Below are 16,084 nucleotides of genomic sequence, written 5' to 3' on the forward strand. Positions count from 1 at the left end.
GAGCCTTTTGTGGCACCCCCAGTGTGTGGCTGCTGAGTGTTTGCAGTGGGTCGTGTGCGGGGCCCTCGGGAGCAGGGGCTGGGCCTTCCCTTCGTGTCCTCAGTGCCAGGCGTGTCTTGGCATATGGTGAAGCTGCCAAGATAGATGAGCTCAGCACCCACCTACCTATCCTCCTCCCTCCCTCTCTCCTTCTCTTTCTTCCTTCCCTCAATATTTTTTTCCTAAAATTTTATTTTTAAGTAATCCCTACACCGAACGTGGGCTCGAACTCACAATGCTGAGATCAAGAGTCACACGCTCCACCAACTGAGCCAGGTGCCCCGACCCTCTCCTTTCCAAGCCCAAGTTCTCCCGGTGTAAAATGAAGAGGGTGGACTAGGCCAGTGTACCGGAATCGCCGGGGAGGCTCTAAAAAAAAATGCAGGGATCCATCCCAGACTGGTCAAATCTCGATTCCCGAGTAGGAGCTTGGGGTTCCGTGTTTGAAAGTCACCCCCCGTGTTGTTCTTTTGCAGTCAGTCCAGGAGCAGTCTGCAGACGTGGATTTGGAAGCCACTGGACCAGATCCTTTCTGAGGTCCCCTTCAGCTCTAACATCCTGTGAGTCTTGTTAGAATGTTTGCAATATAATTTTCTTCCTGGGAAGTGGGATTTTTGCTTGGGGTGGAAGGGCCTGGAAGGGGAGAGGAGAAGCTGTCTCTGGGGGCAGAGTGTACCTTGGGCAGGACAAACGGGCAGGTGTGCCAGCTGGGGTTTGGGGAGGCATTGAAGAATGGTCCTGGGAGGGACCCCTGGAGAGGGGTCTGTGAGTAGTGGCAGCTTACTTGCCCCTGGGAACCACATGTGTTAGGTCTCAGAAATAGAGGTAAAGGACGGGACCCCAACTTTGGAGAGGCTTTATAGGCTGATGAGAAAACTCAGGATCCCATCTCGCTGTGGGAATTGCTGCTACAGCAGAAGGCAGGGGAGGAGGAGGAGGGCAGGGGACTGGTGTCTCGGCATTCAGAGAAGGCATGTGGAGAAGGGGGCCCTGGAGCGGAAGCTTAGGGCAGAGGAGGCGTTCTCAGGCAGGTCTGTGTTGGGGGCCGGTGGGGTGGGGTGTCGGGTGTTCTGGAGTCAGGAGGAACAGCCCAGGCCCTGACACAGAGGCAGTCTGTGAGAACTGCCCGTGAATGAAAGGCACCCTGGGAAGTCACTGGGGAGGTGGGCAGAGACCAGATGGGAACGGACTCTCCACGCTGGCTGGAGACGTGGAGCTGTGTCCCGGAGGGGACGGGCATCTTGAGGAGGACGTCTCTGTGATCAGACGCATGTGTTACCGTAACCACCGTGGCAGAGTGTGCGTTGGAGGGGGCTAAGACCAGATGGAGGAGAAGACAAGCGAAAAGCTTTGCTGTTTTGCCGGGTCCATCGTCGAACGGGGCACTTGCTTTCTTGTACTCCTGAGTGTCTCTTTGGGCTGCCCTTTGCTGATGATTAGAGTACCAGATGCCTCGTGAAATGAAGCACCGGCTGCTGACCGACTCAGAGCGCCCATACCTGGGGCCCCTGAGACGCACAGGCAGGCCTTCGGTGTGTACTCAGGGGGGCAGGGCCAGGTGTATGGAAGAGGGTCTGCTTGTCCACTTCAGGAGTTAAATTTTACGTAGAAATTCATAGTTTTAGGTTAATTTGCCCAGCCATTGTAGCCTGGCCTGTTCAAGGGCTCAGAGATCCTTCAAGTTAGTTTAATTTTCTTGATAAACCGAAGCCTGCCCACGAGCTTCTCATAGGTAATTGCTGACAGCGTCAGGGCAAAGCCGTTCTGGGGCTTCACCGTTTCTTACTCTTTTTGCTCTCCCGTTACTGGCCTGGGGCTTCGTTCTGGGTCTTTTCCCTGTCATTTGATTTCACGGAGCTCCCTTCTCTACCACCCATGAGCTCGATGCCTTTCTCTCACCATTGTTCAGCCAGAGTCCAGCTAAAGCTCCTTCGAGGACGGGCGACAGCAGCTCGCTCTCACGCTGGCTCCCTTGTTCTGTCTTTCCCCTTGCCTAGCTTCCACTCCTGGGACAGAAGTTTGCCCCAGCTGGCCACCAGCTCAGGCATTTGCTTCCACTCTCAGCTTCTGCTAAGTGAGCGTGAGATTTCACTCACTGGCTTTGTGCATCAGACAGCTTGACTTACTCTTTGCTGTGTTTTCCCTGGACTGCTCCTTCTGAAAGAGAAAGCGGAGGAGAACTTCCACTTAAGCCCTTTGTAAACCCTTAACTTTTATAACAATAATTGAACATGTATCGTTGAGTGAACAGATTATATCAACACGTGAGCCGTATTCAGTCACGTGAGGGAGCAGGGTAAAGAGTTTACTCACAGGTTATAAATATACACACACCCATCGTGCTAGTCCTTACCCAGCAAGCAATGGCAAATTCGAGGAGAGTCAGTTTTGTGGTTTCCAGTCCAATGTTCCTTGAATCTTGTTGCCTTTAACTTTCATTGTATAAATATGTCACATGTTGTTTGCTTCTTTGTCTTATTAAACAAATACTGAATAGAGATCAGATTTTTCTTAATGTTTTCAGAGTGCCTCTGCCCCCATGATGTCCTGTTTCTGAACTTTTATTAATCTACCATTACCAAACTTAATATTGTTAAGGGAAACAGATGACCAAGTTTAATGTTATTTGAAACTCAAAGGCTTCAATGCTGAGGGAAAGGAAGCTCATAGGTTTAGTGACAATTCTTGTTCTTAGTTGCTCAGGGCCTTTTTTTTTTTTTTTTTAATTTCTGGATTCAAATAAGTGTGCATGTTACTACATTTATATATTTTGCCTATAACAACTTCAGTGTATTTTCTTTTCTTTTCTTTTTTTTTTTTTAAGATTTTATTTGAGAGAGAAAGAGAAAGAGCACGAGCAGGGAAGGGGGTGGAGGGTGGGGGAGAAGCAGGCTCCTCTCTGAGCAGGGATCCAGGATGTCAGCTCAATCCCAGGACCCCCAGATCATGACCTGAGCCGAAGGCAGAGGCTTCACCGAATCACCTCCCACCACAGATGCCTGTTCAGTGTATTTTCCGATGAACGAGTAAAGTTATGTCTTATTTGTGTACATCTTTTATTTCCGACTTCAGAATGCTTCCCTTTCCTCTCTACTATTTTAGGTGTGAGGTGTGATGAACACATGTACGTGTCAGTTATCCTCTCCCTCTCCCCTAAACCTTCATCTCTCCAGAATAGAAGAGTTCTAATTTTTAAGCTCTTATTAGAAAGCTCTCCCGTCTACTTTATAACTTCAGGCTTATCTCTTAGGACCTCTTCCTTCACTGCTGTGTCTTTCTTAAGGTGCATAGAACCGGCACTGAGCAGCCCACCTGTCTGTGGACCCTGGTGGTTTTGAGTAAGGGCAGGATCACAGGTTGTGTTTCGTTTCCAGTATTCTTTCTGATCATGGGCTTTTTGGGATGAAACATGCAACATTGGCTGCAACGGTGGCCAAGCCTCTTTATTGAACAGCGTCGCTGAGAACCCGTAATTCTAAAAGTGTCATTAGGATTACTTTTCCCTAAACATCCCTTCACTTTGGCTTCACTGATGCCCCTTTACCATACTTTCACCCACTCGTGCAGCCTCCTGAGAACTCACTGTGTTTTAATTTCGCATTTTGACTTCTGCAACAGTTTCAAGACCGTTTGCAGTCTTGAAGGTTTCACTTTACTGCTTGATGGTATAGTTATAGATGGAGAACGCAGTGGTCATCCCTCAGGAAGCTCACAGCCTAGTACTCTGCCACATCATTGGTTCCCAAAGCCTTTTGGACACGAGACCTCCTTTTTAAATTAATTTTTTTCACAGGCCCTTTGTTCAGTAATGGTATGTATGTATGCATGTGTGTATGTAACACATACATGTGTATGTATTTATTATGTGTTACATACGTATATCTTAACCCACTGAGCCACCCAGGCACCCCAGTAGTGCTGGTTTTTGTTTCTGTTTTGCTTTGTTTTGTTTTTTTGAGAGGGTAGCGGAGGGTCAGAGGGAGAAGGAGAAAGAGAATCCCAAGCACGCTTCTTGCCCCGCTGGCAGCCCAATGCGGGGCTTGATCCCACAACCCTGAGATCAAGACCCTAGCCAAAATTAAGAACCGGATGCTCAACTGAGTGAGCCACCCAGGTGTCCCAATAGTGGTGTTTTTAACAGCTGGTCCCTGGGACCACATGTATGGATACAGCTGGGTCCCCTTATGGGTGGGGGAGCTAGGTAACTTCTAGGTAACTTAAGGAAGTTACTGGTCTGTGGGTTTAAAACTCCACTGTTCATGGTGCTCTATAGATGACAATCACAGTCTCTCTCTCTCTCTCTCTCTCTCTCACACACACACACACACACACACACACACACACAACATATATTCACCCAAGTTGTATGGAATTCAGTTTTTTTAAAATTGTTTTTTTGTGAAATTCTGACATTTAGATTCTGTGGAGAGTCTGCCTGCTTGTTCTGCCGTAGTCCTCTTGTTCCTGCCCCTCAGAGAACTCTAGTCAGGCCTGATGAGAGCCTCTCGGAATTAAGGTGTTTCCTCTCCCTCATCTGTTGACATGTTTACTTAAGTATTGGACAACGTTTCTTGGGCAAGTAGACGATCCTGTAATAAACAATAGGGATGGATCTATCGATCTGCCAATCTATTTTCAGTGTCCCCATCTCCCCGCAGGGAAGCTCCTCGGGAGGGCACAGCACTGCCTGTCAGCCCTGGTGCTGCTCTCCGCTTCCTTGGGGCGACATACGTGGTAGCAAGGGTCACCCGAGTAACAGGGACCAGGAGGCGGGGGCCTGCCTTGCCTGGCGACAAGGCACCCCCAGCTCACTTGCTGGGCTCACCGTGCCTGGACCTTGTCTGCTCTGGTGCTTCCAGGACCCGCTTTCTAGGCTGGTCTTCATGGACACGGGGCAGAGGCCAGACCCAGGCTCTGGTCCCGGACGCTGTCCCTGGCAAAATGGGCAGCACCGTGTGAGGTTTGCTCTTTCCAGCCCGCAGCAGGTCACAGACACATGCAGGACCTTTGTACCTGGACCGCACGCCGGATGTCAGTTACCGTATGTCAGTTACGTTAGCGCCCTGGTTTTCCAGCCCGCGGTCCCCTGCTGAGGCACACCGGGTGTGCTTTCAGAATCTTATGTTAGTGATGTTTGCAGCCCTCCATAAAAAGCTTCTCAAATGTTTTTGGCCTTCCTAATTCCTTCTTCTTTTTGTCTATTAAAAATATAATTTAATAAAATTACATAAGCAGTACAACTTGAAATAGTTTGATAGTTTGAAAATGCAGATAAAAGAAAGAAAATAATCTCACCTGTTGAGATACTTCTAAGATTTTAGAGTGTTCCTCTAGCCCTTTTCATAAACGCAGTATATAATGAAAATCTTTTGTTTTTTTTAATTTGTTTGCTTTTAATTTAATTTTTTTTCAGTGTTCCAAAATTCATTGTTTATGCACCACAACTAGTGCTCCATGCAATATGTGCCCTCCTTACTACCCACCATCAGGCTCACCCATCACCTTAGCACCCCCCTAAAAATCTTTTGTTTTATTTTTTATTTTTATTTATTTATTTTTAAAGATTTTATTTATTTACTTGACAGAGATCACAAGTAGGCAGAGAGAGAGAGGGGAAGCAGGCTCCCCGCTGAGCAGAGAGCCTGATGTGGGGCTTGATCCCAGGACCCTGAGATCATGACCTGAGCCAAAGGCAGAGGCTTAACCCACTGAGCCACCCAGGTGCCCCAAATCTTTTGTTTTAAATAGACTTGTACTGTATGTGCACTATAGTATCCTTCCCCCCAACTTTGTATCAGGAGCATAGCTATAAATCTCGTGCTATAATGATGTCTAGTATTTAATTGTGTTAACATACTATAGTTTATTGAACCAATTCTCTCTTGTTGGAACTTTGGTTGTGGCTCATTTTTTGTTATGAAATTATTTCGTTATAAATGATTCTGCAGTGATTCTTTGTCATGTGAGTCTTTATTTCCTTGGGATAAATTTCTGGAAGTGGCATTGTTGGGCCTTATGTATGCATTGCTAAATTGCTCTTAAGACAGGGTTTATCGGGGCACCTGGGTGGCTCAGTGGGTTAAGCCTCTGCCTTCAGCTCAGGTCATGATCTTAGGGTCCTGGGATCGAGCCCCATATCAGGTTCTCTGCTCAGCAGGGAGCCTGCTTCCCTTCCTCTCTCTCTGCCTGCCTCTCTGCCTACTTGTGATCTCTGTCTGTCAAATAAATAAAATCTTTAAAAAAAAAATCTTTAAGTCCTTAAAAATCTTAAAAAAAAAAAAAGACAGGGTTTATCAATTTATACCATCTTTAGAATGCTTACTTAGCAGGGGTGCCTGGCTGGCTCAGTCGGTTAAGCATCTGACTCTTGATCTCAGCTCAGGTCTTTTTTTTTTTTTTTTTTTTTTTAAAGATTTTATTTATTTATTTGACAGAGAGAAATCACAAGTAAGCAGAGAGGCAGGCAGAGAGAGAGGGGGAAGCAGGCTCCCTGCTGAGCAGAAAGCCCGATGCGGGGCTCGAACCCAGGACCTGGGATCATGACCTGAGCCGAAGGCAGCGGCTTAACCCACTGAGCCACCCAGGCGCCCCATCAGCTCAGGTCTTGATCTGAGAGTTGTGAGTTTGAGCCCTGCCTTGGACTCCATGCATGGAGCCTACTTAAAAAGAAAGAAAGAGAGAGAGAGAGAAAGAGAGAGAGAGAGAAAGAAGAAAGAAAGAAAGAAAGAAAGAAAGAAAGAAAGAAAGAAAATGCTTACTTGTGCCAATCCCAGGAATTATTATTAGTTTTAAAATATTTTATTTATTTATTTCAGAGAGAGCACGAGAGACCGAGAGAAGCAAGTGTGTGAGCTCAAGCAGGGGGAGCGGCAGACTCTCTGCTGAGCAGGGAGCCTGATGTGGGGCACGATCCCTGGACCAGGTGCCCCCAGGAATTATTTTTTGAAAACCTTGGTCATTTTAGTAAGCCCCAAATGGCTTCTCATTATTATTATTTTTTTATTTTTTTAAAGACTTTATTTATTTATTTGACAGAGAGAGACACATGAGAGAGGGAACACAAGCAGGGAGAGTGGGAGAGGGAGAAGCAGGCTTCTCGCTGAGCAGGGAGCCAGATGGGGGGCTTGATCCCAGGACTCCGTGATCATGACCTTAGCCAAAGGCAGATGCTTAACAACTGAGCCACCCAGGCATCCCAGGCTTCTCAGTATTTTAATTTGTATTTCTCTAATTCCTTGTGAGGTAGCAACTTTTTAATGTATTCACTGTCCACTTGTGTTTCTTTTTCTGATTGTGTGCTCACCATTTTTGTCCATTTTCCTAGTGGGCTGCTTATCTTTTACTTACTTCCTGGCCTTCTCTATAGTAAAGACATTAATGGGAGTCACTGTCTTGTCGCAGATAATTCCTGTCGGTGTGCTGCTCTTTGCCTTTTAACTTTGTGCTGGCAGGTTTCTGATGACTACAACTTTTTATTGGGGGCTCTTTTTCTGTGCAGTTTCTTCCTTTGCTTTTATAACAGTACATTTTGATTAATTTCTGTTTTCTACTTATAAACAATGTGATACTTACTTTGGAAAAAGGTTTAAAGAAATGCAAACAGGTACACCATGAGTCCCTTATTCAGTGCTGTTGATTGCGGCTGTTTTTGGTTTTCCCTATGATGAGTAAATAGAATAGGACTTGATCTTTGGCTTTTAAAAGTGTCAGTTTCGGTATTTAAGATCCAAAGGTTAGAAAGGGTTTTCCTGCTGCCAGTGTTGAACCGCCACAGCTTTTCCCTGCTCTGGGTCTCCTAGCAGAAGATACCTTCCCTTCCTTCTGGCCATTCTCCGCCAGTCCCTGAGATCGCCTTTTTGGAGAGCATCACTTTCTTCTGTTGCGGCCCCTGTGACTTCCCGGTAGGCAGCAGTAGGCTCCCAGCTAACCCTGGCTCTCACCACCCAGCTACTGCCTCTCCTCCCTCACCGGCTTTCTGCAGCTCCTTGAAAACACCAACCTATTCTGCCTTTCTCCCTCAATCTCCCCCCACCCCAGATTATAAAAAAAAAGGGGGGGAGGGGGAAGGGGGAAAGAAAGAAACGTACACAGCAAATGTCACAGGGGCACTTCCCTGTAGTTTGGATCAGCCTGCCCATTTGGGGATGCTAGTGCTCTCCCTGTTGCCAGTGCACTCCTCTTGCTGACGGGCTCCTGTTTCAGGAGACAGTCATTTGTGTCCAGGAGCTTTCCATCTCATTTCAGAGTGAGATGCTGCCCATTGTATTTAGTTCAGATAATTGGTATTTCAGTTTATTATTACCAACCATAATTAGATATATTCCCTGTGGTGGGTATTTTTCATTTTCTGTGGGAACTCTTAAGCAGGCAGATGTGTTTTGTTGGGGGTTGGGGGGGGGGGCAAGAAACCGAACCTGCGAACCTATTGATCCCAGGGGCTGGTAACAGATACACCTGTGCTATGCCACCTGCTCCCCTGTGGGTCTTTTTTTTTTTTTTTTTTTTTAAAGATTTATTTATTTGAGAGAGCAAGAACTGTGAGTGGGGGGAGAGGGGCTGAGGAGAGGGAGAGAGACTCTCAGGCAGACTCCCCGCTGAGCAGGGGCTGGGTCCCAGGCCCCTGAAATCATGACTGGAGCTGAAATCAAGAGTCAAATGCTCAACCAACCGAGCCCCCCAGATGCCTCTCCCCTGTGGTTCTAAGTGGGTTCCCCCCCTTTACTTACCCCTCTTAAAATTATAAAAGCAATCTGTCAGCACAAAGAGTCCTGAAAAATAACTCACCAGTAGTCCCACCACCCTGCATAATTCCTTTCCTTTTTCTTTTAATCTTGGCTCAAATGCATACTTAGTTTTACATTGTTCTAGTCTGACAACGTTTTTTGGTATTAGTTTTTTTTTTAAACTAAACACTGTAAGTGAAATTTTTTTTTAAAGATTTTTAATTTTGGGGGTGCTTGGTTGGCTCCGTCGGTTAAGTGTCTGCCTTTGGCTCAGGTCATGATCTCAGGGTCCTGGGATCGAGCCCCACATTGGGCTCTCTGCTCTGCTCTCCCCTTCTTCCTCTGCCTGCTGCTCCCCCTGCTCGTGCTCTCTCTCTCTCTCTGTCAAATAAGTATACAAAATCTTTTTAAAGAAAGGAAATTATAAAAAAAGATTTTTTATTTTTAGTAAACTCTGCCTCCAGCATGGGGCTGGAACCCAACAGCCTGAGATCAGAGTTGCATGCTGTCCCGACAGAGCCAGCCAGGCGCCTTAGCACTCTTAAGTGATTTTCCATGTTGCCGTGTAAATGTCATCATTAGGATTTTTAATGGCCACATAATAGTCTATCAATTATTTAATCGTCCGTATTCTTGGACATTTAGATTCTGTGTGTGTGTTTGTCTCTTTTGTGTTGTTTTAATAACGCCGTATACTTTAGTGTGTAGCTTTCAGGGATTTTTGTTCTTAGGATAAGAACATTGGCCTTGGGGTTCCTGGACCGGAGGGTTTCTCACATGGCTGGTTCTGTGTAGCCACTGAACTGCTTTCTGAGAGTCGTGTGGTTCTGCGTTCAGACGGGTTTTCAGTGTAATCACAGGGCAGGAAATAACGTGAGCCTGTGCGGCTCTGGGGTGCCGAGGCAGGTGCAGGATTTGGGGCTGAGCAAGGGAGGTGGTGGGGTTTCCCCTTCTCTCCAGCAGTGGTTTCCTGACGTGCCTCTTCCTAGGACCTTGGCTTTCCTCTCCCTCAGTAGTGCTGTGGTTCTCCTGCTCCAGAGCATGAAGGAAACAGCTGGCTTTGCTTTTCTTTGTCTATTAAGTTAGAATAAAATTTGGGGCTTCCCTGACACTGTTCACTGGACCATTTGATAACAATGTGGGGCTTTGAGAGTCGCTCTGCCCCTTACATCTAGGATCCATTCACTAGCCAGTAAGAGTTTTGGGTGAAAATGAAGGAACCAAGCAGACACCGCCTCAAAAAAATAAAGGCCTAGGAGATGATGTAATTTGCTGGAGTGAGTTTGTGGGACAGCGTCAATCCTGGTAATAGCAAGTCATCTTGGATTTGATTGAATTCATCCAGCAAAAAAGCCAAAATTACAAAGTTAATGATAAAATATTAGGAGTTAAATTAGCAGAAGCCATAGCCGCATCTCATCTATGAATCAGAAGTTTTCCAAAGAAAAGAGGTGCTGAGCTGCGCTTGTTTTTTTTAAGGTCTCAGGGCTTGGGCTTTGCTAGTGCGCGTGGTCAGGGAGTGCGGCTCGTCCCTGAGGCACTGAGGCAGGGCGATGGAGTGTGCTCACTCTCTGGCTGTGCGGCCAGCCGGGGGCTTCCAGGTGCTGATGTTTAGGCCTGGCCAGGCAGGCTTGTCCCTACTCTATAAACCTCTCTTTCCACCCCACCCCCAGGGTCCCCAGCATTCTGAAAACCTGTTGGAGTAAAAGTCAGGTGTGTGACCTTCCAGAGTCTGGGGTCATGCGTGTGCATCCTGGCTGTGTGCGTGTGTGTTGGTGTGATGGAGACGATGCTGGACAGAGTCCAGTGGGATCCTGGGGATCGCTGATTCTGTTCTGTTTCTGTTGTAGCCCTTGCCAGCATCCAGCCATGGGGGATATGAAAACTCCAGATTTTGATGACCTTCTGGCTGCCTTTGACATCCCAGACCCCACCAGCCTTGATGCCAAGGAGGCCATCCAGACCCCCAGTGAGGAGAATGAAAGTCCCCTCAAGCCTCCAGGCATGTGCATGGATGAGAGTGTGTCTTTGTCTCACTCGGGATCATCCTCCGATGTGCCGGCCGTGAGCGTCATTGTCAAGAACACCAGCCGTCAGGAATCGTTTGAAGCGGAGAAGGACCCCATTGCTCCCAGCCTCCTCCACAATGGATTCCGGGGCTCGGACCTGCCTCCAGACCCCCACAACCTGGGCCACAACTGTGGGAAGTTTGATTCCACTTTCATGAACGGAGATAGTGCCAGGAGTTTCCCCAGCAAGCTAGAACCTTCCAAGTCAGAGCCGTTACCAACCTTTAACCAGTTCAGTCCAATCTCCAGCCCAGAACCCGAGGATGCCATCAAAGATAATGGGTTTGGAATGAAGCCCAAGCACTCTGACGGTTATTTTCCACCCCCTCCTGGGTGTGGGCCTGTGGGGGGCCCAGTCCTGGAGGCCCTGGCTAAGTTTCCAGTCCCAGAGCTCCATATGTTTGATCACTTCTGTAAGAAGGAGCCTAAGCCGGAGCCTCTGCCCTTGGGGAGTCAACAGGAGCGTGAGCGAGGAGGGCAGAAGGCGGGGGAGCCTCCCAAGGAGCTGGACACCAGTCGGTTCTTTGGGGAAGCTTTGGAATTCAACAGCCACCCCAGCAACAGTATTGGAGAGCCCAAGGGGCTTGCCCTGGAACTTGGCACCTGCTCGTCAGTCCCCCCGAGGCAGCGTCTGAAGCCAGCTCACTCCAAGCTCTCCTCTTGTGTTGCAGCCTTGGTGGCCCTGCAGGCCAAAAGGGTGGCCAGTGTCACCAAGGAGGATCAGCCTGGTCACGCCAAGGATCCCTCAGGGCCCACTAAAGAGGGCTCCAAAGGTAGCCCCAAAATGCCCAAGTCACCAAAGAGCCCCCGGAGCCCTCTGGAGGCCACTAGAAAGAGTGTCAAGCCATCAGACAGTCCTCGGAGCATCTGTAGTGACAGCAGCAGCAAAGGCTCCCCTTCAGTGGCCGCCGGCTCCCCACCAGCCATTCCCAAAGTCCGAATCAAAACCATTAAGACGTCATCGGGGGAAATCAAACGGACCGTCACGAGGATCCTGCCGGACCCCGACGATCCCAGTAAGTCCCCCGTTGGGTCGCCTCTAGGGAGCGCCGTCGCCGAGGCCCCGAGCGAGGTGCCAGAGGACGAGGTTGCTGCCTTGCCGGCAGTGGCACACTCTCCTGAGGGGGGCACGCGTTCCGGGAGCCCCCAGGGTGACAAGAAAGGGGACGAGAGCACAGTGAAGGCCAGCGAGTCTGCGTCTCCCTGCGGCAGCTCGGGGTCCCGGGTCCCCAAGGGGGCTGTCCCCGGCTCGCAGCCCGGCAAGAAGCAGCAGCAGAGTGCGGTACTGCAGGCCTCTGCCCCGGCCCCTGCCAGCCTCCTGCCCAAGGCCGTGCACCTGGCCAACCTGAACCTCGTCCCCCACAGCGTGGCCGCGTCCGTGACGGCCAAGTCCTCGGCACAGCGGCGGAGTCAGCCGCAGCTCCCCCAGATGTCGGTGCCCCTGGTCCACCAGGTGAAGAAGGCCGCCCCGCTGGTGGTGGAGGTCTTCAACAAGGTCCTCCACAGCTCCAACCCCGTGCCCCTGTACGCGCCAAATCTCAGCCCCCCCGCAGACAGCAGGATCCACGTGCCGGCCAGTGGCTACTGCTGCTTGGAGTGCGGGGACGCGTTTGCCTTAGAGAAGAGCCTGAGCCAGCACTACGGCCGGCGGAGCGTCCACATCGAGGTGCTGTGCACACTGTGCTCGCAGACGCTCCTCTTCTTCAACAAGTGCAGCCTGCTGCGGCACGCCCGCGACCACAAGAGCAAGGGGCTGGTCATGCAGTGCTCGCAGCTGCTCGTCAAGCCCATCTCCGCGGACCAGATGTTTGCGGCCGCCCCCGCCAGCACCCCGGCCCCCGCCGCCCCGGCACCCCCGGCCTCCCCCAAACCTGGCCTCCCCCCGGGCGCTGCCGGCCCGACCCTCCCAGCTTTGCCGCTCTACCCGGACCCCGTGAGGCTCATCCGGCACGGAGTCAAGTGTCTCGAATGTCACAGGCAGATACGCGACTACATGGCTATGGCTGCCCATTTCCAGAGGACGACGGAGGAAAGCGAGGGGCTGGTAAGCAGACCCTCCCTGCGATGGCTGTCAGCCCCCTGGTTTTCGCGAGCTCCATGATTGGGCATGGAGAAAAGCTCCCTGAGGCGGGGGCACTGGTGGCATCTTAGGAGTCTTAGAAGAAGACGCCGGCTTGATGGTTAGTGACCCTCCGTAATGCAGAGTGCTTGGTGTTTACTGGGGAGAGGGTCCTGTCCCCAACTCCGGGGAGACTGAACAGTTCACCAGCTGGGTCTGTGGCCACGCCCCACGTCGGGCTCAGCTCCCAGGCTCCTGGGTGGGCGGGGCCCCTGTCCAGCTGGGGCTGGTCTCTGGGAGGTGTCAGCACGGGCTTTGCACACGCCCAGAGACCTTGGAGGACAGAGGTCGGGCATCAACGCCCTGCTCCTCAGTCTCTGCTCTCAGAACGGGGTGCGTACAGAGCTGTTCTGCTGGGGAGACTGCTGGAGCACCAAGGCAGGGCTGAGGATGGAGAGCAGACGGGCTGTGGCCCAGGCTTTGGGGCCCTCTTCCGTCCGCGTTCGCACCACTCTAGGAAGGCAGCTGCGCTCATCTGCTTGTTCCAATTCTTGGCTCAGCTGATGAGATTGGTTTTTGTTTTTCTGAAGACAGTCTGTGCCGAAAATACCCTTTGGCATCCTTGGTGTTGTGGCTGGCTGTACTGGCCAGGTCCCATGAAAGTAGGCCTCCAGACACGCCTGCAGAAGGCTCTCTGCTTCCTCCTCCAGGTGACTCTCTCCAGGACCCAGCCAAGGCCACCCCTACCTGCACCTCCCTAAACCAGGGCTGCAGAGGCCTGGGAGGAAAGCAAAGCCACTCTTTAGTCCAGCAGGGGCCTGTGTCCCTGTCTGCAGCAGAGGAGCCTTGCACAAGTGTTCCCAGTGTGCTCGGGCCGGAGGGAGGCTCCCTTGTCAGACCCAGGGGTGCCTCGGGGAGTCGCACTGCTCCTCCAGGGCCCACGTAGCTGGGCAGGGACGGGGCTCACTGCTCACCTGCTGCAGGGTGAGGCCGATGACGTCTGGGGCTAAAAGGCTTGTAGACGTGGTTGCCCAGAGGGCCTTAGAGGGACTACCTCACTGTGACTCGGGGCAGAGGGCAGGTGTCTTGTGGCTGGGACATTTGAGTTGGACGTGCAGGAAAAGTTGGGAGAGGGTAGGGTGTCCAGGTACAAGGCATGGAGGTGTGGGAAAGCGCAGTGTGCGCCTCAGGAGCAGAGCTGTGGAACCTGGGGAGTGTGGGGGTGGAGACATGAGGTGGAATTGGTAGCCTATGGTCCTTCTGCGGGGTGGCTGGGCTCCCTGTCCCCCCACCTTTGCCCTCTCCTCAGTTTGCCCTGTGCTTCTGATGAGTCATGGAGTTGGTGACCCCGGCCCTTCGTTCTTTGGCTTCAGTCTTCTTGCTGTCCCCGCATAGCTGTCCCTGCATAGCAGACTGCTTCTTCTAGGTCATGTGATCAGAACCGTTGCCAGCAGAGGTCTGATGCTTGGTGCTTTTCCACCGTTTCTCACTTGCCTTCTAAAATCCGAGCCCTCGGAGGTTGGGGTGTAGGCCCTGGCTCACACCCCTCCCGTCGTGCATCTTCTCCTCTAGCGGGAGCTGGACCCCCAGACAAGAAAGGGAGAGGGGACCCAGGAAGGCCGGCAGGTTTCCCTCAGCCCAGCACCATCCCCCACAAAGTCCCCTGCCAGTAAATGTGGTCTCAGGGAAAGGGCACGTTTGAGGTCTGGGGTCAAAACCTGACCTTGCTGGCTGGTGGATTTGAGTTTCCCCAGACAGTTCCCGGGCTTCCGGCCATGTGCAGAGAAGGGGGTAGACGGCCCGCTCCACTCTAGTAGGTGCAGGGACTGCGGGGGAGCACACGCAGGCCTTCTGGCTTCTCCCCTGCACTGAATACCCTCCCCTGCAGGGGCTGGAGGGCAGCCCTTCCGGCATTCCCAGTCACTTTCCTTGGATGTTGTCAGCACAGACAGACTGTTTCTTCTTGGCCTTAAGCTTTTATTTAACTACGATGTCGTTGTCACATCCGACAAGACGAACAGCTCCTTAATGTTATCTAATACAGGTCCGTATCCGGGTCTTCCTTTCGTGTCGAAAATGATCTTTTTATAGTCGGGCTTCTTTTGAATTAGGATTCAAACATGGACCACATGTTAGCATTTGTGTTTGTCTTTTGAATTTCTCAGTCTAGAACAGTACCACTTCCCACTCCATCCCACCAGACCCCGGTTCTGTTTTACATAGCGCTGATTTGTCAAAGAAACTGGTTCATGCATCCTGAGAATTTTCCAGGATGATTATGGGTTTGACTGACGCTTCCTTATGCAAATAATTTGTTCTTCAGTACCCGGTATTTTATCTGTTGACCAGAAATTGGCAATAAAGACTAGAAATAGGCAGTTTTGTGAAGGGAATATCACTTTCTTCATATTTTATGACTTCAGGGAGGCACAGAGTCCTTGATTGTCTTGGTTTTTGTTTTGTTTTGTTTTTGAAGATTTATTTAACAGAGAGAAAGCAAAAAAGAGCACACAGGCAGGGGGAGCGGCAGGCAGTGGGAGAAGCAGGCTCCCTGCCCCGCTTCCCCCGCTCCCGCAGCTTGGGGCTCAATCCCAGGACCCTGGGATTATAACCCAAGCTAAAGGCGACTGCTTAACTGACTGAGCCCCCCCCCCCCCAGGTACCCCAGATTGTCTTAGTTTTAATGATACTAAACAAGATCAGTGAGTTTAGGTGGGGATGTTCTGATCCCTTCATTGTAGAGTTCCTTATCTTTTACCTGATTATTTTAGTATTCATTAATAATTGCTCCTTGAGTCAGTAATTTTATGAGTTGAAGAAAGGAGTTTTATAATTTTAGTATTTCTCAGTGATTAGCTGGAGTTCTGTGTAAAGTATCTTTCCATCTTTGATGAGGACTATTTGGTTACTTTGAAATATAGTTTATGTTGGAAAATGGGATATATACTTAATTTGTTTTCTAGTTACCAGTTTTTACAGTAGTGAGTTGATGTCCTGACAGTCTCCAGTAGTATTAAGAATCTGTCCTTTATTGTTTTAAAAAAATTGTGGTAAGATGCACATAGCATAAAGTTTACCATTTTCATCATTTTTTAAAGTGTACAGTTCAGTAGCATTAAGTACATTCACACTGTTGTGCAATTTCCAGAGCTCTTTTCATCTTGCAAAACTGAAACTCTATATCCATTAAAGAG

General features: G+C 50.1%; 1 protein-coding gene across 3 annotated transcripts in view; it reads left to right on the plus strand.

The window, feature by feature from the left end:
• Positions 1–16,084, plus strand: part of LOC111152586 (zinc finger protein 592) — a 43,567-nt gene that overhangs the window by 12,151 nt on the left and 15,332 nt on the right. For all 3 annotated transcript variants that reach the window (XM_022511085.1, XM_022511086.1, XM_022511087.1), the window contains 2 exons: positions 516–599; positions 10,613–12,875. In XM_022511085.1, coding sequence (XP_022366793.1) covers positions 516–599; positions 10,613–12,875 — 2,347 coding nt within the window. The remainder of the gene's footprint in view (positions 1–515; positions 600–10,612; positions 12,876–16,084) is intronic.

This window comes from Enhydra lutris, unplaced genomic scaffold (genome assembly GCF_002288905.1).
Source record: "Enhydra lutris kenyoni isolate GAN:26980312 unplaced genomic scaffold, ASM228890v2 scaffoldscaffold29, whole genome shotgun sequence".
Taxonomy (NCBI): Eukaryota; Metazoa; Chordata; class Mammalia; order Carnivora; family Mustelidae; genus Enhydra; species Enhydra lutris.